Source organism: Leptidea sinapis, chromosome 2 (genome assembly GCF_905404315.1).
Source record: "Leptidea sinapis chromosome 2, ilLepSina1.1, whole genome shotgun sequence".
NCBI classification, from domain to species: Eukaryota; Metazoa; Arthropoda; class Insecta; order Lepidoptera; family Pieridae; genus Leptidea; species Leptidea sinapis.
The window spans coordinates 2,469,946-2,495,827 of NC_066266.1; the positions used below are offsets into that span (position 1 = coordinate 2,469,946).

General features: G+C 34.7%; 1 protein-coding gene across 2 annotated transcripts; it reads left to right on the top strand.

Moving 5' to 3' along the window:
• The first annotated feature begins 1,254 nt into the window (after positions 1-1,254).
• LOC126972795 (sprouty-related, EVH1 domain-containing protein 1) lies at positions 1,255-25,788 on the top strand. 2 transcript variants are annotated; one of them, XM_050819851.1, is made up of 12 exons: positions 1,255-1,433; positions 7,514-7,641; positions 8,708-8,814; positions 9,867-10,035; positions 12,684-12,769; positions 13,604-13,727; positions 14,467-14,546; positions 14,873-14,972; positions 16,153-16,240; positions 16,782-16,893; positions 18,975-19,069; positions 22,651-25,788. In XM_050819851.1, exons 1-12 carry the CDS (start codon positions 1,414-1,416, stop codon positions 22,778-22,780), a joined length of 1,239 nt encoding a protein of 412 aa, XP_050675808.1. In that variant the 5' UTR covers positions 1,255-1,413; the 3' UTR covers positions 22,781-25,788. The 2 variants fall into 2 exon arrangements, with proteins under 2 accessions (XP_050675808.1, XP_050675818.1); XM_050819861.1 differs by having other exon boundaries at positions 12,732-12,769.
• The last annotated feature ends 94 nt before the right edge of the window (positions 25,789-25,882 follow it).

The following is a 25,882-nucleotide window of genomic DNA, read 5'->3' on the forward strand; positions in this document are numbered from 1 at the left end:
TTTTTAAAAGCGTTTTGCAAGAGTGCCACGTCCGTACACCTACTATTGCACGCAAGCATTTATAAAAAGGCTGAAACTGTAAATATAGATAAAAATTGGAACAAAGATTTTATTGCCACTTCTTCTTTTTCTTTTTATTTGGTGGTAAAATCTTTGATATGCAAAAGTGTCATTTTGACCTAAATAATACTATGCCATGTAAGCATTTAAGTTAAGTTACGTTATTATAAATAAAAATTAATATAATTATTATAATTAGCCTACCTACATTTACCTGATAACAAAGAAAGCTAAAGTGTGGTGTTGAAATTAATATTTTTATTCCTCTTTTAAGAGAAGCACTAAAATATATTTAAAAAAAAAATTAAACTGACAATTCAATTTTTTTAGTGATTTTTAGTAATAGCGAAATCTTATTTCTGTCTTGTAATTATGTTTGTTTTTTTTATTATTAAAATATGTAATATGTTATGTTTAATTTTTACCTGTGTATATTATTTTCAAAACCACTAAAATTTAATACATGATATTAATAATCAACTATTTACAGTCAATATTATATTATGAAATATTTTTAAAATAAGTAGATACTTCATTTAAAATATTTAAAATGTTTGCATGCGGCAATAAATGAATGAATAAATTGCAACATGACGTCATACGAACCATCTACGTCATCAGTTACAAAGAAAAACAGGTAACCTAGTTTATAGAGGCTTGCATCTCATGACCTACCCTAATATAGAGCGTCTACTTATAAACCTAGGGGCCTGGCAACCGAGCCCCTGAATCGTGCAACTGACCTGCAACTGGGGCACACTGCAATGATTTGACCTATATATTTTTCAATGGATCACCCTATGAACGGGGCCCATTCGGAGGCTTTCATTCAGTAACAGAGAGACTCTCACAGAGTTCTGACCTACACCGAATATCGCTCGTTACTACGAAAACCGGTTCTGTGAAATAATTATAATTCAACGTCTATTTGTACGTAAAAAATATAATTAATAATTTCAATATGAGTGGTAAAAGTTTTTAAGAAATCGCGGCAGATAGTGTATTTTTTCAAATAATTTCAAAAGCCCGCGGTTCAGCGAACCTATTTGAGAATTTACGTCATTGGTTACTGTAGAAACGCCACGCCCTGATTGGTTGAAATTGCTAACGTCACTATATCGACCAATCCTACCGGTGCAGTTTGTTACACAGCAGGATTCTCGCGCCACCTGTCGCGCACTTGAGCCGGTTTCATTGAATACCCGCCCGGACTGTCAATAACGCAGGCGCACTGAGGCCCAACAAAGGGCCGATTAAGAACGTTTTGGAAGTGAATCTGATGTATTTATGTTTTAAAAATGGTGAAATCTGTAAGGTGGCGGGTAGAAATTAGGATATTCGACGTATCGAATCATGACCGAGGCATCTGAAAAGTAAGTTGATTGATAAAATGTGTGATTTTTGTGTATCGTGTTTCGCCCTATGCTAGGTAGGTAGGGCCCTTGCCCTGCTATTTTTCGTGTAAAGGATAATTAAAAGATTTGGTTCTTTAACTTGTATCAGAAATTAAATTAGGCAGTAAGAGTAGCAACGCTTTCGTTGTATAAAGAATTTATCACTAAACATGAATGTAATAAAGCTCCGCCCTAGATGACCCTATGAATCAATGACTTGACTTCATTCACTGACTGTATGTATGAATACGAATTACGAAGTCATGCATAAATTTCTCTATTGAAAACGATTGAAGCATCTCACAATGAAATAAATTTAATTCACTTTAACATGACAGATATTATTCCGCGTATTTTTTGCACAATTGTCAAATGCAACTAAGTTACGAATGGAATAATTCAAGTTTTATCTGGTTCATTTGTCTATGAATGTGTTTGCTAAGGGAGTGTTAAATTCTACCACTAACTAGTAATAGTTAATAATGCATTTTAGGGATGATAATCACTATTACCATTTTCAATAATTAAGGAAAAATACAAAACTATGCTTTCTGGTGCTCAATATTTCTATAATTATACAAACGTATTTTAACTCTGCTGTGCTTTGTATTTAAGAAATAAATAAGGAAAATTATATTATTAATGAACATATTTTATTATTAATCAATGACATATAGACAATGCAAAGCCTAAATATGGAACTTCCCAAATTACTCCAATAATAACCTTCAAATGCAGCTTTATCTATACATTGCCACAATTACTCCAGTTGATTATAACATTCTTGGTCAATAAGCAGCAATGTAAAACATTTATTCAGTTTGGATTTGATTCGGTAAAGACTGTGCTTACATTGTCTTTAAGCACACTTTTGCCGTTCCGCTATCAGTCTGCGAATGATATGTCCAGATCATTGTTTGAAATAATTAATTACTATATATGATGTACTATGATCACATTTTTGTATATTTATATTTTATTGTGCTTTTTTCACTTGTTTTAAAACAATTAGTGTATGTAGTTTTACTTAGTCAAGTTTTGTTTATAAACTGTGGTGAGCAAGTAAGACCTAATGTGCTGTCATTTAAGCAGAGCAGGTAGCAGCCAAATATATTCCTACATTCTGTGTAGATATTTATCAGAGTCTTATAAATAGTAGTAGAGTAAGTAGTCCAATATGGTCATTCATATTTTAGTTTTAGTTAAATATTGAAAGCTACTTATTGAGAGCCATTATTTTTAGTTAAAAATTGAAAGCTATTTATTGAGAGCCATTATTTTTAGTTAAAAATTGAAAGCTATTTATTGACAGCCATTATTTTTAGTTAAAAATTGAAAGCTATTTATTGACAGCCATTATTGTTATTGAGAGTGTTTTGGTGTATATTGTACACACTATACATGGTGGTAAGTTACAGAGTTTGTCTTTCTTTCATAAGAGATTATCATGCGTTTATTTTTTATATTGGAATGTTTTAATATAATAATAATAATATAAGCCTTTATTCAGACAAGTTATACAAAGTGTTTTACTTAATCTAGAATATTTATATTTAAAATGAAATTTAAGCTCCCTCAACAACCTTGTCTGTTTGCCTATTGTTGGCAAAGACCTCCTCCAATTTCCTCCAAAAATTCTATGCCCCGCAGTTCTAGTCCATGTGCCACCTGCAACAGTTCTTATTTGGTCCACCCATCTTTGGAAAGGTCTACCTCTTTTACTTTTCATGTGACCTGTGTACCAATTCATTAATGTTTTACTCCATTTGCCATATTGGAATGTTACTTAAGCTTATATCAGTTAGTTTTAGGTCTGACATATCTCTATATACTGTTTTTAAGAATGTACAAAACTTGAAAAAAAAATAAACGAATAGGACTTCTGGATTCCAACCGGGGTCTTCTGCTTTCCGGATCGCCCAATGTCCCATCTGAGCTATTACACTCTTGTATAAAGTCGCAAATTTACCTTTGTATTCTAATGTTATTGTAGCAGTTTCTCATTAAAACACAGATAAAACTACATATTTTAAATTGAAACCTAGCTAGATCGATTTATTGCCTCCAAAATCCGCTGTTTACTAAATTTTATGAAAATTTGTTAGAGCCGTTTCCGCGATTCAGTTTATATATATTATAAATACAAGAATTGCTTGTTTAAAGATATAAGATACATGAGAAAGAAAGCAAAACTTAGTATTACGAATGATCATAGAAACCAGTCAAATGCATGTCTATGCATCTTAATAGAGCAAATTCAAGTATTTCAGCTAACTGATTAGCATCTCTATTGAACATGGAAATGTTGCCAGTATACTTTCTTGTACTTCCGATTAGTGAGTGTTTGACTATGTGTAATATTATGTAATTTAAATGGATATATTTATAAACATTGTTATTTAAATACAAAAAGATATTTCCACCTATGTATTGACTCATCATTATAACTCTGGAAGCATGAGTTGAAGAAACTTGAAAAATTAGATATAGAAAAAGCGGCCAACTGAGACTCGGACTTGTCGGAGTCTGATTGTAACTTTAATGTTTTAAAAATATTGTATTTATTTTTACATTAGGTTATTGATAATATGAATTATGACATATTAAACCTGGGAAACTTCCTTCCTTAAAAGCCGGCAACACTCCTGTGATAACTCTGGTGTTGCGGGAAAGAACAAGAATACATTGAAATGCAACTTTGGATGCATTTTTTTAATCCGGCACTGATTCCAAAGTGAGGTATTCACATGGCGATTTTGCTATTTTAGAAAATTAACGCCCACTCATGTCATTATTGTCATGTGATAATACACTTCTCATGTTTATCTTTTTTTTTTAATGGCTATTTCGACGATCCAGCACATGTCAAGGTCGCGAGATTTTTTATTTTTATTTAGCTGATTTGTAGAAACTAACGTCTGGGTGTTAGTGTGCGCGCGCATTCTAAAAATTCATTCTGATATTTATTCCCTAACACACTAAAATGAGTATAACTTTAGTAAAACAAACGAACGTTTAAAGGCTGTTCCCAATATTCAGTCTATCTCCGGTTGTGGCCTACTTGAGATAAAAATCGTAACTATCGTTGAGTTTTCTGTCTAACTCACCTTATCCGTACACGCTGTCTGTCAGTGACAGTAGAAGGTAGTAATTTTTATCTATCTGTAGATAGTATATTGGGAACGGCCGTAAGAGCAATGTTACGGCAGCTGCTATCACCCTTATGGACATTTTTGATGTTAAGGTCATCAGAGCCACCTGCCAACCGACCAGAACCGCCTCATCCACTCGTTGACAGATGGTCCAAGGGTAGATGACCCTTCGATCAAATATGTATTAGATTAAAGGTTACAAGAAATTTATTGAATCAGGCGTTATTTTGCGAAAATTCATAATTAGTGGGAGGCTCCTTTGCACAGGATGCCGGCTAGATTATGATATTTTTCTGCCGTAAAGCAGTAATGTGTAAGCATTATCGTTGGGTTCGGTCTGAAGGGCGCCGTAGCTAGTGAAATTACTGGGCAAATGAGACAATATCTTCTGTCTCAAAGTGACGAGCGCAATTGTAGTGCTGCTCAGAATTTGCGGGTTTTTCTAATCCTAAGAGTCCTAATCCAAGAATTGTAATGGACAATTACCATCAGCTAAACCGTCGTCCCGTCCGTATTGAACAAATGATTTACATTGCTGCTTATTGAGCAAGAATATTTTAAGCAACTGGAGGAAATACGGCAATCACGAACGAGTAAAAAAATAAGGACTCCGTGTCACCTTACATAACAGTGAGGCACCAAAACAAGCCGGTAAACGTACATAGGTACATAGCCCCACGCATAGACTTACACTAACACAAGCCGGTCGGCCGCCGCTATGACATTTACCATCGTCTGTGACAGATCAGTTTGCTTCGCAATAAAATGTTTTAAAAATGCTGTCGTGCGTTGTGAAAAAGGTAAAAACAATAATATTTGTATTGTATAGTAATATTTGTAATGTATTTGTTGATATATGATTATTTCAGGGAGAATAAATTGTGTAACTGGTATACCCCGTAACCGCACACACACTAGCATAAAGGCTTCACTTGCTAATATCACGGCGCGGAGTCCTTCTTTTGTTACTAGTCCGTGACGGCAATGTATAGATATAGCAGTCGAAGCTTATTATTGTGTAATTTGGGGCATGTTACATATTACAGCTTTGTTTTTTTATACGATAATATTCTATCGTACGACAAAAATATCTTCAATGTTCTCATTGTATGTGCGTAGGTATCTAGTCAAGGGTACGTCTCTGTAGTACCTTATAATTTACTTGTTATTTGTAAAGACAAAGCGGTCAAGTGCGAATGAGACTTGGTGACCTTGTAATATGAATTAATTTCCCAGTCTCGGCTTTATACATCGTGTTTGTAAAACGTCAATTAACTATAGGTAGAATAACAAGGAGTTCTTATCCGTACATAAGAGCTCCTTATTATAAGGTTGGCCGTTAAGTTAAAGAATATTTTATTTTGAATTTAAATATTGACGCGGATGAGAAAATAATCGAATAAGCAAAGAGAATGAAGTAAAGTAAGAAAGGTCGGACTTCGGCCCAATATAACATCTTAATTATAAATTACGTGTCACGTTGTTTGTACGCGATGGACTCCAAAACGAATGAACGGATTTTAATGGGGATTACTTCATGGAGTGCAGTTTAGTCCAACTTGAGAGATAGGATAGTTTTTATTTCGATTTGGGACCCATAATTATTTTTATTTTCAATATATGTTTTGTATGGACATATTTTCTATGAGAGAATTTAGTGACGCACGGTTTGGCAGTTCCACTGTGAAACAATTTCATTATAACTACAGGGAAAATTTATAACGCAATATTTCTTGATGTTTTGAAATATTATTAGCAAATTCCTATAAACAGTAATTTTTTTATTATCTACAGAACTACGTCTATCGGGTCAGCTAGTAAAATATAATATGTATTAAGTTATAAAAAGAATATCATGCACTAGAGAGTATTAGATAGTTAGGTTCTACAACGATCCTGCGAGAGGAGGACGCCGACCATCCCGCGGTGCCTGACGTACAGTTCAGATAGAAAACTGTTAGGCGAGCTCTGTTTTCGTTGGACGTCAGGAAGTCGAGCGGGCCGGATGGCATTTCTCCAATCGTGATTAGAATGTGTGCCCCTGAGTCGACGCCGGTGCTAACGCTTTTCTTCCGGCACTCTTATTCGAAAAGCGTAGTCCCTGACTCACGGAAGTCATATTCCATCCGATCCAAAGAAATGAGACAGTACGGATCCGGGAAACTACAGGCGTATTGCTATTACCTCTCTGCTCTCCAAAATCTTAGAGAGTTTTATTCTATTTTTGTAAGAAAATCTTAGTGTGGTTAACTGAATACATCTACTCACCAAGTTTTTAACAGTATACTTCTTATAGTTTCGGAAAAACTGACATACCTACGGACTGACAGACATGACGAATCTATGATTCCTTTTTTTACCATTTGGCTACGGACCCTAAAAAGTAATAAAGAATAAACTGTATTACTATAAATTATTGTATATTGGATGCATCAACCTTTAGAGCTTGAATTGTTTGTGTAAGGATGCTTCGTGAACATAATGGTCGTGATTATTGTCATAATTAGTAATCGCATCCAACAAATTCAATTCGCTGAATGCCGAATTCCACCTTCGCACGACACGCCACAAGTTAAATACTAAGGCTGGGTTGCACCATATTAGCTGATATAGTTAAGGATTTGGTCAAATTTAACGTGGCGGTCCTCCACAGTGCGGTTTTCAAGGAGCTTTTTTCCACGTACTACAAAGCTGTAGTGAAAGCTGGAATGAACTTCCTTGTGCAGTGTTTCCGGGACGATACTTCACGGGTATCTTCAAAAAAAGCGCGTACCGCGTACGTAAAGGCGGCAGTGATCACTTAACACCAGGTGACCCGTACGCTCGTTTGTCCTCCTTTTCCATAAGAATAAGAATAATAAAAAATACAATGATTTATAAGTGTATTTATTGGTTTATTTGTTCCAGTGTGTGTTTGGTGCGTGTCCGCGCGCAAGTAATGTGCCGGGACGAAGGCACGGGGGGATGGGTAGCGCTTAGCGGCGGAGGTCTCGCCGAAGTTATGGTGGGCAGGAGAGCCCGCCATTACGTCACAGGTACACTACACTTTATGCACTTCTCCTGTATGTAAGGAAATCTTAAAACATGATTTTCACCAGGGACTAGCATTAGCTACATACATCCAGGGGTTAGGTTATGGGTACCACAACGGCGCCTTTTTCTGGCGTGAAGCTGTTTAGCTGAAGTAATGTTTAAGCATTATTGTGTTTTAACTGTAAACCGTAACCGTCCAATCTTCGCCATTTGAAGCTATTGTTAATGTTAAATAGATAAATAGCGAGCTGTCAAAATTTTCAAGTAAATATTCGTTATTGATTTGATATTTCACATATATATGTATATATATGTTACGTAAATATGTTATGTCAGCTATGTTAAATGTCAGCGCATCTGTTACACATTCAGTAGTATTGAATTTATTCATATCCAAGTATACCTAATCGAGCCATAAATACTAAAACAAAGAAAAATCTATTGAATATAACATTAAGTAAGTTTAATACATAAATATAAAACAATCCTAATAATATCCACCCTTTCTTGGCGTGCGTCCGTTCAGAATGGGATATCGCTATGCCATCCTACGGCCGTTCCCAATATAACTATCTACAGATAGAGATAAATTACTACCTTCTACTGTCAATAATTAGCTGTCCATAATCTGAAGCTGTCCCAATATACCCGATAAGTCATTCTTATCGCTTTATATTGGGACACGTGAATTGCAATTTCCATACAAACTTATATCGCTGGACTAAACTTATACGTCGTCGCATTGACAGACAGCGTGTACGGATAAGGTGAGTTTCCGTCGATAAGTTGATTGGGACAGAAATGTCAACGATAGTTACGATTTTTATCTCAAGTAAGAGATAGACTGAATAATGGGAGCGGCCGTTAATGGCTGACAGGCTTGCAAATTTCAGTATGACAACTCTCTCTAGTCTGTTATCCCTTAACATTTTATTGAGATAAAACCTTTAGTTGCGAATGCAACGGATAACTACTAGTTTAAAATACAAAAAGCTTATTCGAATTAGTCTCCATTGGCTATAATACAGTCCTTTAAACGTTGATATATAAGAATATTTTTCGTTATAGGTGGACCTGCGAATAATGGGGATGTTGAGAGCACTTCTGCTTGCGGCACCGCACCAAGCCTTCCATACGAGTATTATATACATGGGAAACGCATCAGCGATAACTCAGTGAGTAAATTATACATTGTGCTGGGAACAGTTTCCTATCAGTTCTTCTCCCCATGTCAAAGCCCCTTTATAAACTGACATATTTATGTTAAGGCCAGCGAGATGAGATAAAGAATGTAAACACACTGACCGTTACTGAGTTATATTGCGATGGCGAGCGATTGCTATCTCTGTCCCTATCACTCCTACGCTGTAATGGCCTCAGTTGGTCAACGATAGCTGTCATAGCGTGGTTTGTGGTGTACGAAACCGTCAGTTGTCAAGATGTGGTCCGCCATTTTGTGAAGAAGTTCATACCTGTTTGGACTATTTTCGTTCGAAGAAGATTGTTACTTATAATTTTCGAATCCCAGCCTGGCAGCTAGGCAACCTTTGAAATACATTAATTTTTTTAAATATTCAAGATATCAATGAAAATGTTTTAAACCCCTGAAACTAGTGGGAGACTCCTTTGCAAATGATGCCGGCTAGATTAAGGGTACCACAACGGCGCCTTTTTCTGCCGTGAATCAGTAATGTGTAAATAGTTTATACCCTTACTACACAAACGTTTTTGAACCAGTGGGAGGCTCCTTTGTACAGGACGCCGGCTAGATTATGGGTACCACAACGGCGCCTATTTCTGCCGTGAAGCAGGAACATATAAGCTTTACTGTGTTTCATTCTGAAGAGCGCCGTAGCTAGTGAAATTACTGGGCAAATGAGACTTAATATCTTGTGTCTCAAGGTGACGAACGCAATTGTAGTGCCGCTCAGAATTTTTGGGTTTTTCAAGAATCCGGAGCGGTACTGCATTGCATAATAAATTTTTGTTATTTTCATTAAAAAAATCTTTGTTTTCATACTTTATCTCACTAGCCTTGCTATAATGATTAACGTTTAACATGTGTTGTTGCTATATTTAGTATTGTCACTCGCTATTGTAAATGAATGATTTCCATTCTATTCGGGATTTTATCTCGTCGTGTTAGTAATATTGTTATATATTTCAATGTTATAAAGTAAATTATTTATTTGGAGAAAAGGATTATTGAAGGTCCAAATATTTTCAGGTGGTCTTGGAATGCACGATACAGAAAGACTTCCAGTACCACAAAGTGATGCCAACTTTCCATCATTGGTTGACGGAAGAAAAGAGATTCGGCCTGACTTTTCAAACCGCGGCTGATGCCCGGGCTTTCGATAAAGGAGTTCGAACAGCACTTGAAGAACTCTTAGACGGTAACTTGCTTTATAACCTTTACTGATAAATTGAAGTGTATGAATCTGACATCACTTATATGGCGGCCTATCCATCTTCCAATTCACCACACGGTTTTTAGGTGCCTTTAACATCAAAACAGCAGTCCAAATGGGTTATTTACCAGATGACGTTAATTATTTGTGAAAAATAGCGCTTTGAATTTTTTACACGTTCCAACTGTCAGTAAAACATCTATAGGTATATAACTACCGTGAAGCAGTAATGTGCAAACATTAGTGTGTTTCGGTCTGAAGGGCGCCGTAGCTAATGAAATTACTGGGCAAATGAGACAATATCTTATGTCTCAAGGTGACGAGCGCAATTGTAGTGTTGCTCAAAAAAACATACAATTTTTGTTTTTGTTAAGAGCTCTGGAATTACGGCGATGGAGGCAGAACATTACATATTACTATATATTTTCTAGTATTGCTATTACTTGCCTATAATTGCCATATGTTATTTCACCTAGCGATACTTGCGCTAAAACGTGAACTAATTTATCTAATGTGCTTTCTTTTGCTTCCCTTCTACCGTATACTGGATTCCTACACGGTGAGTTTACCAGAAATACTTAAACTTTATATTACTTCTTCTTTTTTTTGTCTCACGAGTGTTCCATTTTAATTCTTCCTCTTTTTTACTCGCCTTACTACACATACTATTTTTTTAATTTATTTATTTTAAGGAACATAAAAGATAATACAATACAATAGCACCCATTAACCACTTGGGTTTGTGTGGAGTGCCATAAGTTCTACATTGCGATATTACAACAAAATAATTAATTAATGTCAATAGAAAAAACAAAATATCATCATCCACTACCGGGCAAAGGCCTCCCCCAATGATTTCCACTACGATCGGTACTGCGCTGCCCTCATCCAACGTATTCCGGCGGTCTTGACGAGATCGTTGGTCCATTGTGGGGGGCCTACCAACACTGCGTCTTCCGGTACGTGGTCGCCATCCGAGCACTTTACTGCCCCAACGGCCATTCGTCCGACGAACCTTGTGGCCTGCCCACTGCCACTTCAGTTTCGCAATCATTTGGGCTATGTCGGTAACTTTGGTTCTCCTACGGATCTAAATATACTAAATAACAAAATATAAGCAACAGAAAAAAAATCACGAACCCAGACGTATTATTAAAATGGTTTCAATTCTTGTTTGCAAACGAACACACTAATCCGCCGAGCAAACAATGGAACCGGTTCAGTGTTCAACTTTACAAGCCATCTACAGGATGTTGTTTAAAAAATATATTTTCAATTTGTGTTTCAAATTTGCCTCTGTAATGCTATCAATAAAAAAGGTGTTTAGAGTATTTAATAGAATCGGAACAATATATTTAGTGGTTCTTTCACCATATGTATTCCTAGCACCCACTGTCTCTAGTCTCTTGTTAGATTTTGTTTGAATGTTGTTATGTATGTCAATCTCTTTTTACACGCTCTATATTAGCTTCACTTGTATGTTTGTAACTGACTCCTTTAGACGCGATTTTAACCCACTTTAAACGGCCAGATTTCATTCAAACTTTGTAGATTTATCAAGGACACTTTGTTTTAATAATTGTAATGTATTTATTTAGAAAAAATTAAAAAAAAACACTATTTTGCAAATTTAAAGGGGCACTTACCTGACATATGACATCCTTTTTAAGTTATGCTGCTATGTATGCTACGTAGGCAGTTTTTCACTGAAAACTTTGTCATTGCGTGTCGTTGTATTCAAAGCGCGGTCATAACACAGCTCAACGAAAACTCTGCCTTATAGACGCGATTTTGAATCTAGTTGTTTATTATACGTCAATGGTGGTATCATTAATATCAGTGCTTGCATTATCATCAAGCATTTTCTGTACCAAGAAATAATTTAATCGGAGCTACGAAACTGTCCTCATAAATGTAAAGGACTGTAACGCTTCTGTTCTGCTTTTCTAGTGGTAGCGAACATTTTTTTTAATATCAGGAGGGGCAAACGTACAAGTGGCAAACTTGATGAAAAGTAAGCTGCCCGGACATCTGCTATACCACAGACGAAGATATTTTTTAAGATGGAAGTATTTATACAGGATGTAATAGTTGAGTGTCACCAGGCGATTATTCCGTAACTATTACAGATATCAAAAAACTTTTAAGTGATATCGAAAATACGTTACCTATTCAGTAAAATCAAATAAGAAGTGTTAAAAATTTTGATCTTACACAACCATGCATATTTAGTATGAGATTAGTAGAAAGGTCCTTGTATCGCAAAACAAGGACCCTGTGCCATGTGCTTCCCCGAGGCGTAAAAAGAATAGGGGAAGGGTGTCGTAAGAGTAGTTACGAGCAATCCCTTATTTCTTGTGTTATAATAATGAAAATCACAATTAAGAGCAAAAAGGAGGTTTTTCGTAAATGTACTGACAATGAACAGTCATAATATTTATTTCTTTAAATTTTACTTTGAGTGACTGTCTATAGCCAAGCTGATATAAAGCACAAACAGCTCTCTTTTGCAGAGCAAACACTATATCAATCTCAGCAGCATGAGGCCTAGGCACTTACCATTAGCTGAAGCCGAAAGCGCAATCATCCCTCTGACTTATAAATTTATTAAAAAAAAAATTGTTCATTCACAGGTCTGGGTGGCTCGTGGTCTTCTCAATATTCTTACAAACGTAAATTAGTACGGAAAGATGACGACGAAGAGAACAATATATTCGAAGTGAGTATTTTTTATTGTCTATTTGTACCATCGACTAATTGATTCATGACGCACTTTGCTGATAATTAATTATTTTAAAATCATAACAACAGTTTCTATACTGTCACATTATCTCTGGGCCTCGCTGGAACGTGAAGTCCCATCCCGATCCCTTTTCATCCCCTCGCGCTCGTCTTGTTTCTGCTCGTCAGTACGGTTTGCAATTTCATCATCGATAGGTACATGTAGTGATGTTTTCCTTCTATCACCTTCTTAAGGTGACGAGCGCAATTGTACTGCCGCTCACAGTTTTTGGGTTTTTCAAGAATCCTGAGCGGCACTGCATTGTAATGGGCAGGGCGTATCAATTACCATTAGCTGAACGTCCTGCTCGTCTCATCCCTTATTTTCATAAAAAAAAACGCCTACCTAGATTTAGTGACAATAAATCACTGGTCTAAAAGCATTATCCATGGAGGAAAAAGGGAATACGTTAGTATGGATTAACACTGCTAGCGTCCCCTCTTAAAGTAATAATAAGCCTGTTGTCGTGCGTAACAGAAAGAGGCTCTATCTAGGCAACATAATGATAATTTAATATATTTTTCCTATTATCGTGCGCAAAGTTCTATTTTGAGCATGAATTTGCATTCGCAAAGTTCTACTTTCCCACATTGACAAGAGCGTGCGTGAGCATGCGGGAATGTTTGAAAATAATTATAGTAGTCGAACTATGTGGAACTTAATAGGAATAATAGTATACGACACTCGTGCGCACCTAGGTCATCCTGCACTCGCTTCTCTGGTAGGAACGACCTACTCTAAGCTTACTTGTATTGTTATGTAATATTGCAGTGTCTTAACCTACCTACGGATTCTCGATCAAGCTCAGAAAACTCGACAGCAAGTCGCATTCGAGCGCGAGATGACATTCAAACACCAATATTGTCGGCCATCACTCTGCCAAGACATCCGCTTGGTAAGTTAATTGCACCATTTTTATAAATTTTACTTTTTATAATATTTTTGTTATTATACTTCTTTTGGCGTGTTTGGGAAAAATTATCAGAGTGAATTATTAAGAAGCGCGCGAATACCGCTACCCTGACGTTAGCTGGTCAACTAGACCATTTGTATCGTACTGTATATCAAATCAAATCAAAATCACTTTATACATGTAGGTAACGGAAATGACACTTATGAATGTCAAAAAAAATTGTTTCTTATTGAATCTACGACTACTTCTTAAAGGTCTAATGAGAAGAAGTAGCAAGAAACTCATTGACACACTTTTAAATCAATATTTACATTTTCTTCGTTTTACAAATCATTTCAATTACAATATAATATAAAACAAGATAGTGATGCAACCAACATACTAAACGTCAAATAGTCAATGCCTTACACTAGTAAGTCAAAAAATTAATGTAAATTAATCTAAAACATAAGTTATTAAGTACAGTAGCTGCATGATCCACACACACAGTAAATAAAGGAATTCTGTGAGCTGTCTGATAAAGCGTGGCCAATTTTTATGTGTCAGTGTATGCGTGAGCTAATGCCAAGCGTGGCTAACTATTTCCGACTTTTCAATAAAAATTTTTATCTTCCTTTATTTTTGTTAGAGATGTTCATCTCTCTCGTACACTTTGTCTATGCGATAATATGTGTAATGTAAGTCTATGCAAAATACAATTTTTTTATCGAATTCATTTCAGATTCTCTCAAATACGAAAGCCAGTTTGAAGATAAAACAGACGAGGACCCAGATCGCTGCCCCTACGTTCACTTATCGGCAGTGAGTTATTATTTGGCATTAATAATAAAAAATACTTCGATCGCGCAGCACAAAGATTTTCGGTCAATGACCTTTGTGTTTTTATTAATAACGGATAAATCATCATGAATATTAACCCTCGTAAGTGAAGATGGCTCGTTTAATTTATATTTGTTTAGATGAGAAATATATTTCTAATAGAATAAAAGGATATGCTAATTTTTTTTTTAATTTTTATAAATATGAGTATTAAGTATTGGAATACATTACTACTACCGTTCCCTAGAAACTACCGTGGCCTAATGTCTTATAGTTTAGCTATTAAATATATTGTCAATGTTTCGCAGGTTCACGAATATACATATCCTCAAGTGGGTCCCGGCGGAGTGATCACTTCAGAGAAGGCATCACCTCACACGAAAACTACACTTTCCAAGTGTGACTCTGGTAATTATATTGAAGTAAAACTTCTTTAGGTGTGACTTAAGCGTGACTTAGAAAAATTTTCTGACTGAAGTAAGGCTCCATTTAAAACAAATCAAATCAAAATCACTTTATTCATGTAGGTCACGGAACAGACACTTATGAATGTCAAAAAAAAATTATTATTGAATCTACTGCTACTTCGTAAAGGGTTGAGCTAATGAGAAGAAGTAGCAAGAAACTCTTTGCCACACTTTTAAATTAACATTTACAGCTTTATCTTTTTACTGATCGTTTTAGTTACAACATATTATGTGAAGTGATGCAACAAAAGTCAAAAAAATGAATAAATGTAAATGAATAAATAAAAACAAGAGTTATTGAGTACAGTAGATGCATCTATCCACACACACCGTAAATAAATAAAGGTATTTTGTGACCATTTTATTAGCGATTGACCGATGACAATACATTGATTTGATAAAATTATGAATTTGGTGTTTTATATAATTTTAGTCTATGCAGGAATTGATGTTAATTTTAAAATAAATTTTCTATTTTTTAGTTCGGCTTTCTACAAAAAACGTGTTTTTTACTTTTTTTTAACTACTATTTATTTCTATTGAATAAATACCAGTTCTTAATATTTTTTTATTGTGAATGGACGTGTCTCTGGCATGGATCGTCGTAAGAAACTTATTGCTTATTTGTTATTAAGAAGACATTACTCTGTTTTAAACATACGCTAGAGAAGATACTGGATACAGCCATTTAATAAGGCTATGAATCCCGATGACTTCTACTTCTCATAGCATTAAAGATAGACGAAAAATAATTTTTCGCCTACTTTAAAATGAGTATATCATCATTTGAAGAGCTATTAAGCGGGTTATCAAAATATATACAGAAAAATAATATGACAGGAAGGAATCCTGTGACAGCTTTGAAAATGCTGGGATTGACTTAAACTGCTTCCGGGTTACGCGTATTGTTTGCAAGAGTGATAGAAACAAACTGAATCACTGTCAACAAGTATGACGTCAACGCGGTTATGTGTTTCGGCCTTTAATGTGGTGGGGCGACTCTGGTGTCTGTATGGTGTCTTGTTTGGAAGCTTAACGGTGAAATGTAGCCCTAAGAAGTTAAGTGCGTCAACAGTCCTTAACTAACTGAATGGTTATTATGAATCTTGTTATAATTTTAGGTTCGATAAAGAAGTGCACATATAGCGGTCCGCCGCCACTGCCCGAGAAGAAACCGGCCGAACAGTTCCACGCGAGGTTGAAATGCAGGTACAGTCAGCATATCTTTTACCAGTGGGAGACTCCTTTGCACCGGATGCCGGCTAGATTATTTAAACATTACTGTGTTTCGGTCCAAAAGGCGCCGTAGCTAGTGAAATTACTGGGAAATGAGACTTAACATCTTATGTCTCATGCTGACGAGCGCAATTGTAGTGTCGCTCAGAATTTTTGGGTTTTCAAAAATATTGAGCTCCGTTCCGGGAAACTGATCTTCTGTCAATGCGTATTATTTTTCGTGCAGCAATAGATTTCTTATAATTAGAATGATATGAGTGAATGTATCTGAAAGCTATTGAAACAAGCTATAAGACCATGCAAAATAAGCCGTATCATAAACAAAATAAGGATCAGAACTTGATGAGAGAGTAGGGTGCCGTACGGCACTTTCGATTTTATTGTATCTGAAAAATCTAGTGCCCTGGGGCACTGCTGATTTGGGAAAGATATTATGCGTCTACGGGGTAATAAACTCCATGGCTTTAGTATTTTTTTTTCATGGCTGGAACTTGAAAATAGTAATAATTTTCAGATACTGTAACGAGTGGTACTTAGAAAGTGCTAACGGATCGGGCGCTTGTGAGTTCGGTCCGGACTTCTGTCGCTCCTGTATTGATACTATCACTTGTATCAAATGTGCACAGGTAATAATTGTTTGTGTCTGTTTTCAAGAAATTACCATAGGACATCCCTTTTTTACACGCTTTTTATTAGCTTCACCTGTATGTATGTATGTTTGTTTGTAACTGACTAATTTGGGCGCGAGTTTGACCCACTTTTAACTGCCAGTTTTCGTTGAAACTTCAGATATTTATCGAGGACCGATGACAATACATTAATTTGATAAAATTATATAATTTTTTGTAAAATAAGATTTTTGTTAATTTATATAATTTTCATCTATCGTCTTTAAGGCAGGAATTGGTGTTAGTTTTAAATTTCTATCTATTTTTAGTTCGGTTTTCTATAAAAAAATGTGTTTTTTTAGTTTTTTTTAACTATTGTTTATTACAGATGAGCTTTTTAAAATTTTAAATATTAAGGAGCTTACTCAAAGCGTGCATGACTTTACGAATTGTCAATAAAATCGTTTATAGTAACTTTTGATTCGCTTACCTTTTCTATTTATACCATTTATTTTTATTTATGTAATGAGATCCCAGAAAATGTTCAAAACAAAAGTATTACGTTATTTAAAAGAATTGTTAAAAAACGTTTGTGTGGCAAAGGTTACTATAACATAAATGACTTTCTTAATGATAACACAGATTGGAAATGGAGTGACCGCCCTCAGGCTTTTAAATAATAAGTTTAATTGTACTACTTTTTGTTTTACTTTTTCGTTATATTACTTTGTTAACATATTTTTTCGATGATAAAAAAAGCCCGCTGAGTTTGTTGCGCTCATTCTTCTCAGGTCTGAGGCATTCATTCTGGTAGTTTTTGACTTTCAATAAGTGATGTCACATCCTATTTTGAATAAAAATATTTGAATTTGAGAATGATATTTGACTGAAGGTTATTATACCATAGGTAATTATGGGTTATTATATATATTATACCATAGGTAAGTATGGGTTATTATACCATAGGTAATAATAGCCGACGGTTAATTATGGTGTCCATGATTTTGGAGAGCAGGGAGGTAAATTTCTCCTTATTTTTGGATTAGATAGACAAGGGCTGACTTCCATGAGTCAGGGACTACGCCTTTTGTTTAACGGCGGTTCCCAATATACTGTCTACAGATAGAGATAATTTACTACCTTCTACTGTCAGTAATAAGCTGTCAATAATCTGAAGCTGTCCCAATACACCCGATAAGTCATTCTTATCGCCTTTTATTGGGACTTGTGAATTGCAATTTCCATACAAACTTATATCGCTGGTAAGCTATACGTCATCGCATTGACAGACAGCGTGTACGGATAAGGTGAGTTACCGTCGATAAGTTTATTGGAACAGAAAAGTCAACGATAGTTACGATTTTTATCTCATGTAGTAAGAGATAGACTGAATATTGGGAACGGCCGTTAATGGCTGACAGGCTTGCCCTGCATATTTCAGTAAGACAACTCCGGAATAAACGCGTTAGCACCGGCGTCAACTCAGGGGCACACGTTCTACGCACGATTGGAAAAATGCCATCTGGCCCGCTCGACTTCCTGATGTCCAACGAGAACAGAGCTCGCCTAACAGTTTTCTGTCTGAACTGTACTTCAGTTGTACTTGTAATTGTTTAGATAGCTTGGTCAATTGAACCTTATTATTATAAGTCTTTAGTAGTGTAAAAAAATATATATTTTTTTTAATGTAATAGGACTATACGACATGGGTACCTTTTTTTGAAGGTACCCATGTCGTATAGTCCCGGAAACACCGCACAAGGAAGCTCATTCCACAGCTTTGTAGTACGTGGAAAAAAGCTCCTTGAAAACCGCACTGTGGAGGACCGCCACACATCCAGATGGTGGGGATGATATCATAACTTGTGGCGTGTCGTGCGATGGTGGAATTTGGCGGCAGGAATCAGGTGCAAAAGCTCTTCGGAACACTCTCCGTGATAAATGCGGTAGAAGACACACAATGAAACGACGTCTCTAAGCAACGCCAAGTGATCAATTTTGTTAGTTTCTAAAAGTGCGTTTCTCTTTCAGTAATATTTACAACCAATAAAAACTCGTCTGTGAAAAAAATTCTTTAAATCCACAACTTTCGTTTGTAGTGTATGGTGTACCACTGTATCGAGTCTGAAGGTGAAGGAGAGATGGTCTCGCAACCCTGCGCCTGTCAGCCAACATCAAGGGAATGCGCCACAAGGTAATTATTTCTCTTCCAAAGCAGCGGGCCTACCATGAAATGTTATTGCGAATCATTTGAAGATCTAAAATGAACTGCTTTGCTATATCATACCACGACATCATTTAATCGATCGAATTTAGGTTGACGTCAAATCAAGTAGGAAATTGAATCGCAAACTGATTTAGTTCGTTCACTCATTCGTACCATGAGGTAATATTTCAACCTAAACTGGATAGCTTATGTGTCAAAGTGAGCGATTCAAAAAAAGTTGCGGAAAGTGAATCGTGTTGTTAATAACTCTTAAAATATAGTGAAAACATACAGAAAAGGAAAATTTTATTGATGAAAGATGAGATGAGAATACTTTTTTGGACTTTTTTGTAAAACAAACTACTGTGAATAAAGTTATAGCTATAGCGATCGCAAGAACGAATTGAAAAAATGTACTCTGTGCTCCAATCAAATCAAACATCAATGTTGGAGCGTTCATAATTAGTTATTTTTACGAAAACACCCAAGGAAACCTTTTATTTGTAATTCAAAGAATTATATATATTTATATTACTATTATTTATTAAGTACTAAAAAGGGCTTAATGGTTTATAATTTGACGCTATTAAGCGTAATATTAAAATGTATTTGTAGTAATTTCTACGCAAAATAACCACTACTATCATATCATTTTAGGTTTCAAAACGCAAAGCATATGTTTGAGTAAGAGAGACAAACTTATGCAACGGCTGTAGAGCGTCATCTCTTTCTCAAACCGCGGACCACAGACAAATTTATTCGTTCATTCTTCATAAGCGATTCAAACGCCATTCAGGAAAATGCACTTCACACTACAAATTTTAGCGATTCAGTTTAGGTGTCTAAACTGAAAGGCATCGAAATTGAATCGCTAATTAAAAGTTTATGGTAGGCCCTCAGGTCCGTTAAACGATATACAACTCCTTAGTAAAATCACATTTTTTATATATAATAGAAGTATGGGACAGCGCCGCTAAATTTAAGTTAAAAGAATTACAAGTAATACAAAACAAATTTCTTATTCATAATCCGTTTCTAACACCTACAGAGAAAGTTTATAATGAAACTTAATATATGAATGTATTACAGTTATACAAATGCACAACCTGCATACTAATTAGGAAAATTATAGACAAACAGATACATTCAGAATTAACATTTTCAAAAAAGAAACAAATACAAAATAGACGCTACAATGACCACTTCATGGTCCCATTATGGAATGAAAACAATTACATATGAAGGTGTTAAACTGTACAGTGGACTATCTTCGGATATCAAAGATGCAAGCACTTTTAATTAAAGTGCAACTTTTATTACATCGTCTCAAACTTTTTCGTCTGTGTGTTGCATGTCGCGTGACGGTCGGGCGGCGCCTATAGTTCGCAGCAGCTGACCGTGTAGTGTATAGACTATTTCTCATTTCGAATGAGTAATAGTCCAAGTATAAAATTAAGATTGATAAAGCGATTTTTATACCCTTAATGGAATATAATTCCAAAAATTTTAAGTTAAATGTCTATAATGTGAAAACAAGTTTCACTTTTACCGTGGTTTCATAAAACCACACAATTTTTTTTTATTTAAGCTCCGTTTAGCCAAATGTATTACAGATGATACTTCCTTTGTCTAGTGCATACACTTATATTTAGTTTTATACCTATGTTTATCATACGGACTACTCATAGATTATTATTTATAAATATCGTTCTCATGTAAGTAACAGTTTTTAATGAGAATAAATGATCTTTGAACCTAATTACCATATTTGGATGTAATAAAAGGCATAAAAGGCATTTATTTTCTCAAAATTGATTCCTTTAGAATTCTTTTTGATGTCATTTCTTATACTACTAGATACTACTACCGCTTCGGAAACAAATGGCGCTCTGAGAGAGAAGAAGCGGCGCAAGAAACTCTCCCAGCATTCTTTTTTTTTTGCGCTCTTTTCAATAAAAATATACAATATTGTACAGTTGCTATAAAATAATCACAATCTAGTCCCAGGCTGTCCGATCATTTAGATATTCAGCAGTGGAGTAATAGGATTTACGACAGAGCCATTTTTTTATAAAACATTTAAATTTATTTATAGACAATGCCTGAACAGTGGCTGGGACTTTATTGTAGAAGTGTATACATTTACCCTTAAAGCTATTATGTATCTTATGAAGCCTACTAGAATTAGTTACAAGCAATCCCTTATTTCTAGTGTTATAATAATGAAAATCACTATTAAGAGCAAAAAGGTGACGATTTTTGTGAACATATATTAAATTTTCATAAATGTACTGACAATAAACAGTCATAATATTTATTTCTTTAAATTTTTCTTTGAGAGACTGTCTATAACCAAGCTGATATATAGCACGAACAGCTCTCTTTTGCAGAGCAAACACTATATCAATGTCAGCAGCATGACCCCATAGTAATATACCGTACGTCATGATGCTGTGAAAATAACTAAAGTACACTAATCTAGCGGTCGCAACATTCGTGTACTCTCTAATCTTTCTAACTGCATATGCCGCAGAGCTGAGTCTATCTGCTAGATGGGTAATATGTGGACCCCACTGAAGCTTTTTATCTAACGTGATACCCAGGAAGACCGTAGTGTCCACAAGTTCCAATCTCTGGTCATTTATAAGTACGTTGGTTTGTACCTCCGCTGTGTTTGGTGTAATGAACCGTAAACACTTTGTTTTTTTACTGTTTAAGTGCAGATTATTCGTCTCAAACCAACGCACTATCTTTGAGAGTGCATTGCTTACCTCGTCATCAATATCCGCACGTCGCTTCACTTTAAAAATAAGTGAAGTATCATCAGCAAACAATACAATCTCATGGCTATCATCCACCACAAACGGTAGATCGTTAATATATATAAGAAACAAGAAAGGACCGAGAATAGAACCCTGTGGAACACCTATTCGCACAGGTTTACCCGAAGACCGTTTGCCATTTACATCGACTATCTCCAATCGACTAATTCCAGACGTTCCAAACCACGATCATGCCGAATTTGAGTTTAGAACACAAAACTGGTCACGTGATTTATATTAAAGGAATGACAAAAAATGGCAGCCCTACTGTTACTCTTTAAATGACATCATAAAACACTAACAAATTTATTAAAATTTAAACACGAATTCCTTAAAATGTAATGTTTGTGGCTTGAAACGTTTTCCAGGAACTACGTTCAATATTTGTAACAGCACTATTTTGAATATAAATATTTGAATATAACCAATATTTTTGAAGTGATAACTTTTTATGGCAGGGTAAATCGCTTCGTAACGTAACGCGTTACGTCGCCAGTCTGTCTGTCTTCCCTTTCTCTCACGCATACGGCAGCGGTAGGCAGGCTCCTCCTCTCTCACTCTTACCAATTACTTATAATGATACTAATAATGTGCATACACAAAATTCTAATGTCCATATTCAAGAAGTGTAATAAAATATATGTTATTAAGTAATAACCTAAGCTTTTCTCAAGTTAAACTATTTCAATATTAAATAGTTCAACTTAGATTTTTTTTTATTGATTCAAATATTATTTTTAATTTCAGATGGCTAGGGCTCACTTTGTTAAGCCTGGTGGTACCATGCTTATGGTGTTACTTACCTCTTCGATGCGCACACAAAGCCGCGCGGCGAGCGCGTATAGCAGGCTCGTCTCACCGACCCATCTCCAAATAGCACAGTCGTCAACCCCGATAGCTGTCACTGTCAATGGTCTGACAACACCTTTAATAATATGATAACATACCATACTCATACCAGGCTGCTTGTACAGAAGACTTAAGCAGGCCTGAGTTCGAATAAAATTGCATTGAAGCAGTGTTACATTAAACAAAATGTTGATACGTCATTAAAATCGAGAAGGGTGTGTGTTAAATCTTATTATATTCAAATCGACAGAAGCCTAGATCAAGTCGGCGCCAAATAACAGAGATGTAACAGTTGTCATCTGTCAATTTCATCAAAATGACAGTCTTGTGTCATGACAGTATGATTACAGTGTATATTAAAATTGACAGAGGCGTAGATCAAGTCAGCGCCAATAAATAGAGATGTAAAAGATGTCATTCGTCAATGTCATCAAAATGATAATCTTTTGTCATGACAGTATGAGTAGAGTGATTGCGTGAAAATTAATACCATTTGTGTGATGTTAATAATCATAATATTGGCACACTCTTCCACAAATTATAATAATTAATAAATGTGTGGAAGCAGTGGTGAAATGATTGAGGATCTGTCAATGTCATGTTGTTCTCGGTGTCACTGAGTAAAAAGAAAAAAGTTCTAACTCGTCAAAATCTGACGTTTGTGTTTTGTCGTAAAGTGGACTTAGAAAGACAAAACGTGTTGAGGCAGCGGTTATCAGTGACAAAAGTATATGATTATGATGTACGGTTATGTAAACACGGCAAGGTTGATGGTACGAAATCCAATTGCTGTCAAAGGTAAGACATTAATAATAAAAATAATGTATGATATAAAATTGTGAAATTAAATGTTGTTTGACAATCTTGTTTCAAATTATTTATGACATAAAGAAGGCATTGGAACTAAATTGATCGCAAAAACAAATATAACAAAATAATATTCAAATCTGTGTCATATATATTGTCTGAGTTACTAACCTATTTTACAAAATTACGGAACTAAATTATGAATCTTCTTAAATTTGTGTACAATAAAATTAAATTTATTTTCGTCTATATAAATATTTTTGTCTTTTGAACGTCTTATAGTACTGATATTATAATCGAAGATGGTGGTGATATGTTTATTTTCATTCTTATTATTATATTTAAGATCATAAAAATATATAAATTGTTAACGAATAGAAGAAGGTATATTAAGCAAATCAAAACTATATTTAAAAATACAAATAGATGAAACGTACAAATTAATTGTATTTATATATGATTTAAACACTAAAGAAATATTTTTATCATAAAAACAAATATTTTTTGAATGTCGCAACCTAATAAATGTTACGAATATTATACACAAACTTTTTAAAGATGTTTACATAGATTGAATTTTTTTCTTTAATTACTAGTACTTCACATGTAATAGTTATTTATGCAACTGTTGTGTCATAATTGGTATTATAACACGAATGTGGATGGTGATAAAATGTATCACATGAGTGTTTTAATATCTAATTATCGATAGCATAAAAGACTTTATCTACACCCATAATATGAATCATTAAAAAAGCCAGTCCTAGTTACCATTACATCATCCTAACGAGTGTTGTAATGTTGTATTGAATTTCATTACAACACTCGTTTGGATCATGTAATGATAATTAGGACCTTGGGTCTTTAAATGTTGGCAATAAGCTAACTGTTTTAGAATCATTAATATAGGATTTAAAGCATGGGTGTAGATAAAAAATATTATATGGCAACTATTTGAAAAGATATATTTTATTCTAAGCTTGTCTATTATTGTGTCATTAAATTTGATATATAATTACTTTTGAGAGATTAAAATAAACATAGTTTTTGATAGTTATCATTCAGTATTAGTATTTATCTGTAGAGCATAAGATCCATTTCGCCATGGCATTATTTCAAATGTAGATAATTTCGGTGCTGTTTATTTTCATGTCTGTCTTCCACACACAATAAACGAAATTACACATTGCAGTTGGGAATTAAAGATTTAATAAATGTTATGTAATTTAGTGTTGTGTGCTTTTCTTAGAACAGAATTGTTGAACAGACAGGGATGAGATTAAGACTTTTTTTGTTTTAAAGACTAGCTTTTGGCATTTCGACATTAGATTTTCCCATTCTCTGTCTGTTCACCTACTCTGAAAGCTAATTGTATAATGTTGTTACTAAATGCTTTTTATGTAACAATTGATAATTTCCACTAGCGTTTGTTTTATTCGCACAAATTATTTTTCTAACAAATTCCTTGTTAGGATAGTAAAAAATAATTTACGGATATGAATTCGTTACCTAATTACGCGTATTCCATCGTATTTAAATTTTCGTAATGTCACTAACAAATTAATATAAATTTAAGCGGTAACATTGTTGTTAGAATGTTAAATTTTAATCAGGTCTAGTCTTGAATTTTAACTTTTCGCAGTATTTTAATTTTCTCCTCATTTTTTTTTTGTATGAATTGACAATTTTTTTATAACAGAGTTGAGGTTAGTTGGTCTAACAGTTCGCCAAGGGTACGAAATCCAACTTTTTGCACGAGAAAGGGCTCACTTGTGGATTGACGCGGATTTCCTACTCGCAAAAAAAACCACAGAGAAAGTATTCAAAAATGAATTCCAGGCTGTATGGTCGCTGACCATTGCCCGTAAAAGAAATCGAATAAAATTGAACGTATTGTGATTCCATAATTGAATTAATGAAAAGCTATAAGCTCAACTCTTTTCCAGACTTAATTTTTTTTTTAAATTCTAATTTAAATAACGTAAGTGTTTAATGTAATATGTATTTATTGTTAACGCATGTTTCATTGTTTCGAATCTTAACAAGTAATTTAGAAATATAAAGAGACTTTTATTTACTGTAGATGACGTAAGTATTCATTGATAAGTGTTTAGTGTCTACATAATAATATAAGTATGTATTTATGTGTCAAGTAACCAAAGTTCGAATGAATGAACCCTTATGGGGATGTATGTATTCGTACAAATTAAATAAATAATTGTATTTCAATGAGATGTTTTATTTTAACCCTTCAATACAATTTTTAATAGTTGTACACGTTAATCTAAATAAAAAGGTTATAAAAACCTTATAATTGCCGCCT

Excerpts from the sequence above, each read along its gene's own strand:
- LOC126972795 (XM_050819851.1), top strand. The coding sequence starts at position 1,414 with ATGACCGAGGCATCTGAAAA. Across the intron at positions 7,642-8,707 it reads AGCCCGCCATTACGTCACAG|GTGGACCTGCGAATAATGGG; the intron begins GTACACTACACT and ends TTTTCGTTATAG. Across the intron at positions 16,894-18,974 it reads CTTGTATCAAATGTGCACAG|TGTATGGTGTACCACTGTAT; the intron begins GTAATAATTGTT and ends TTTCGTTTGTAG.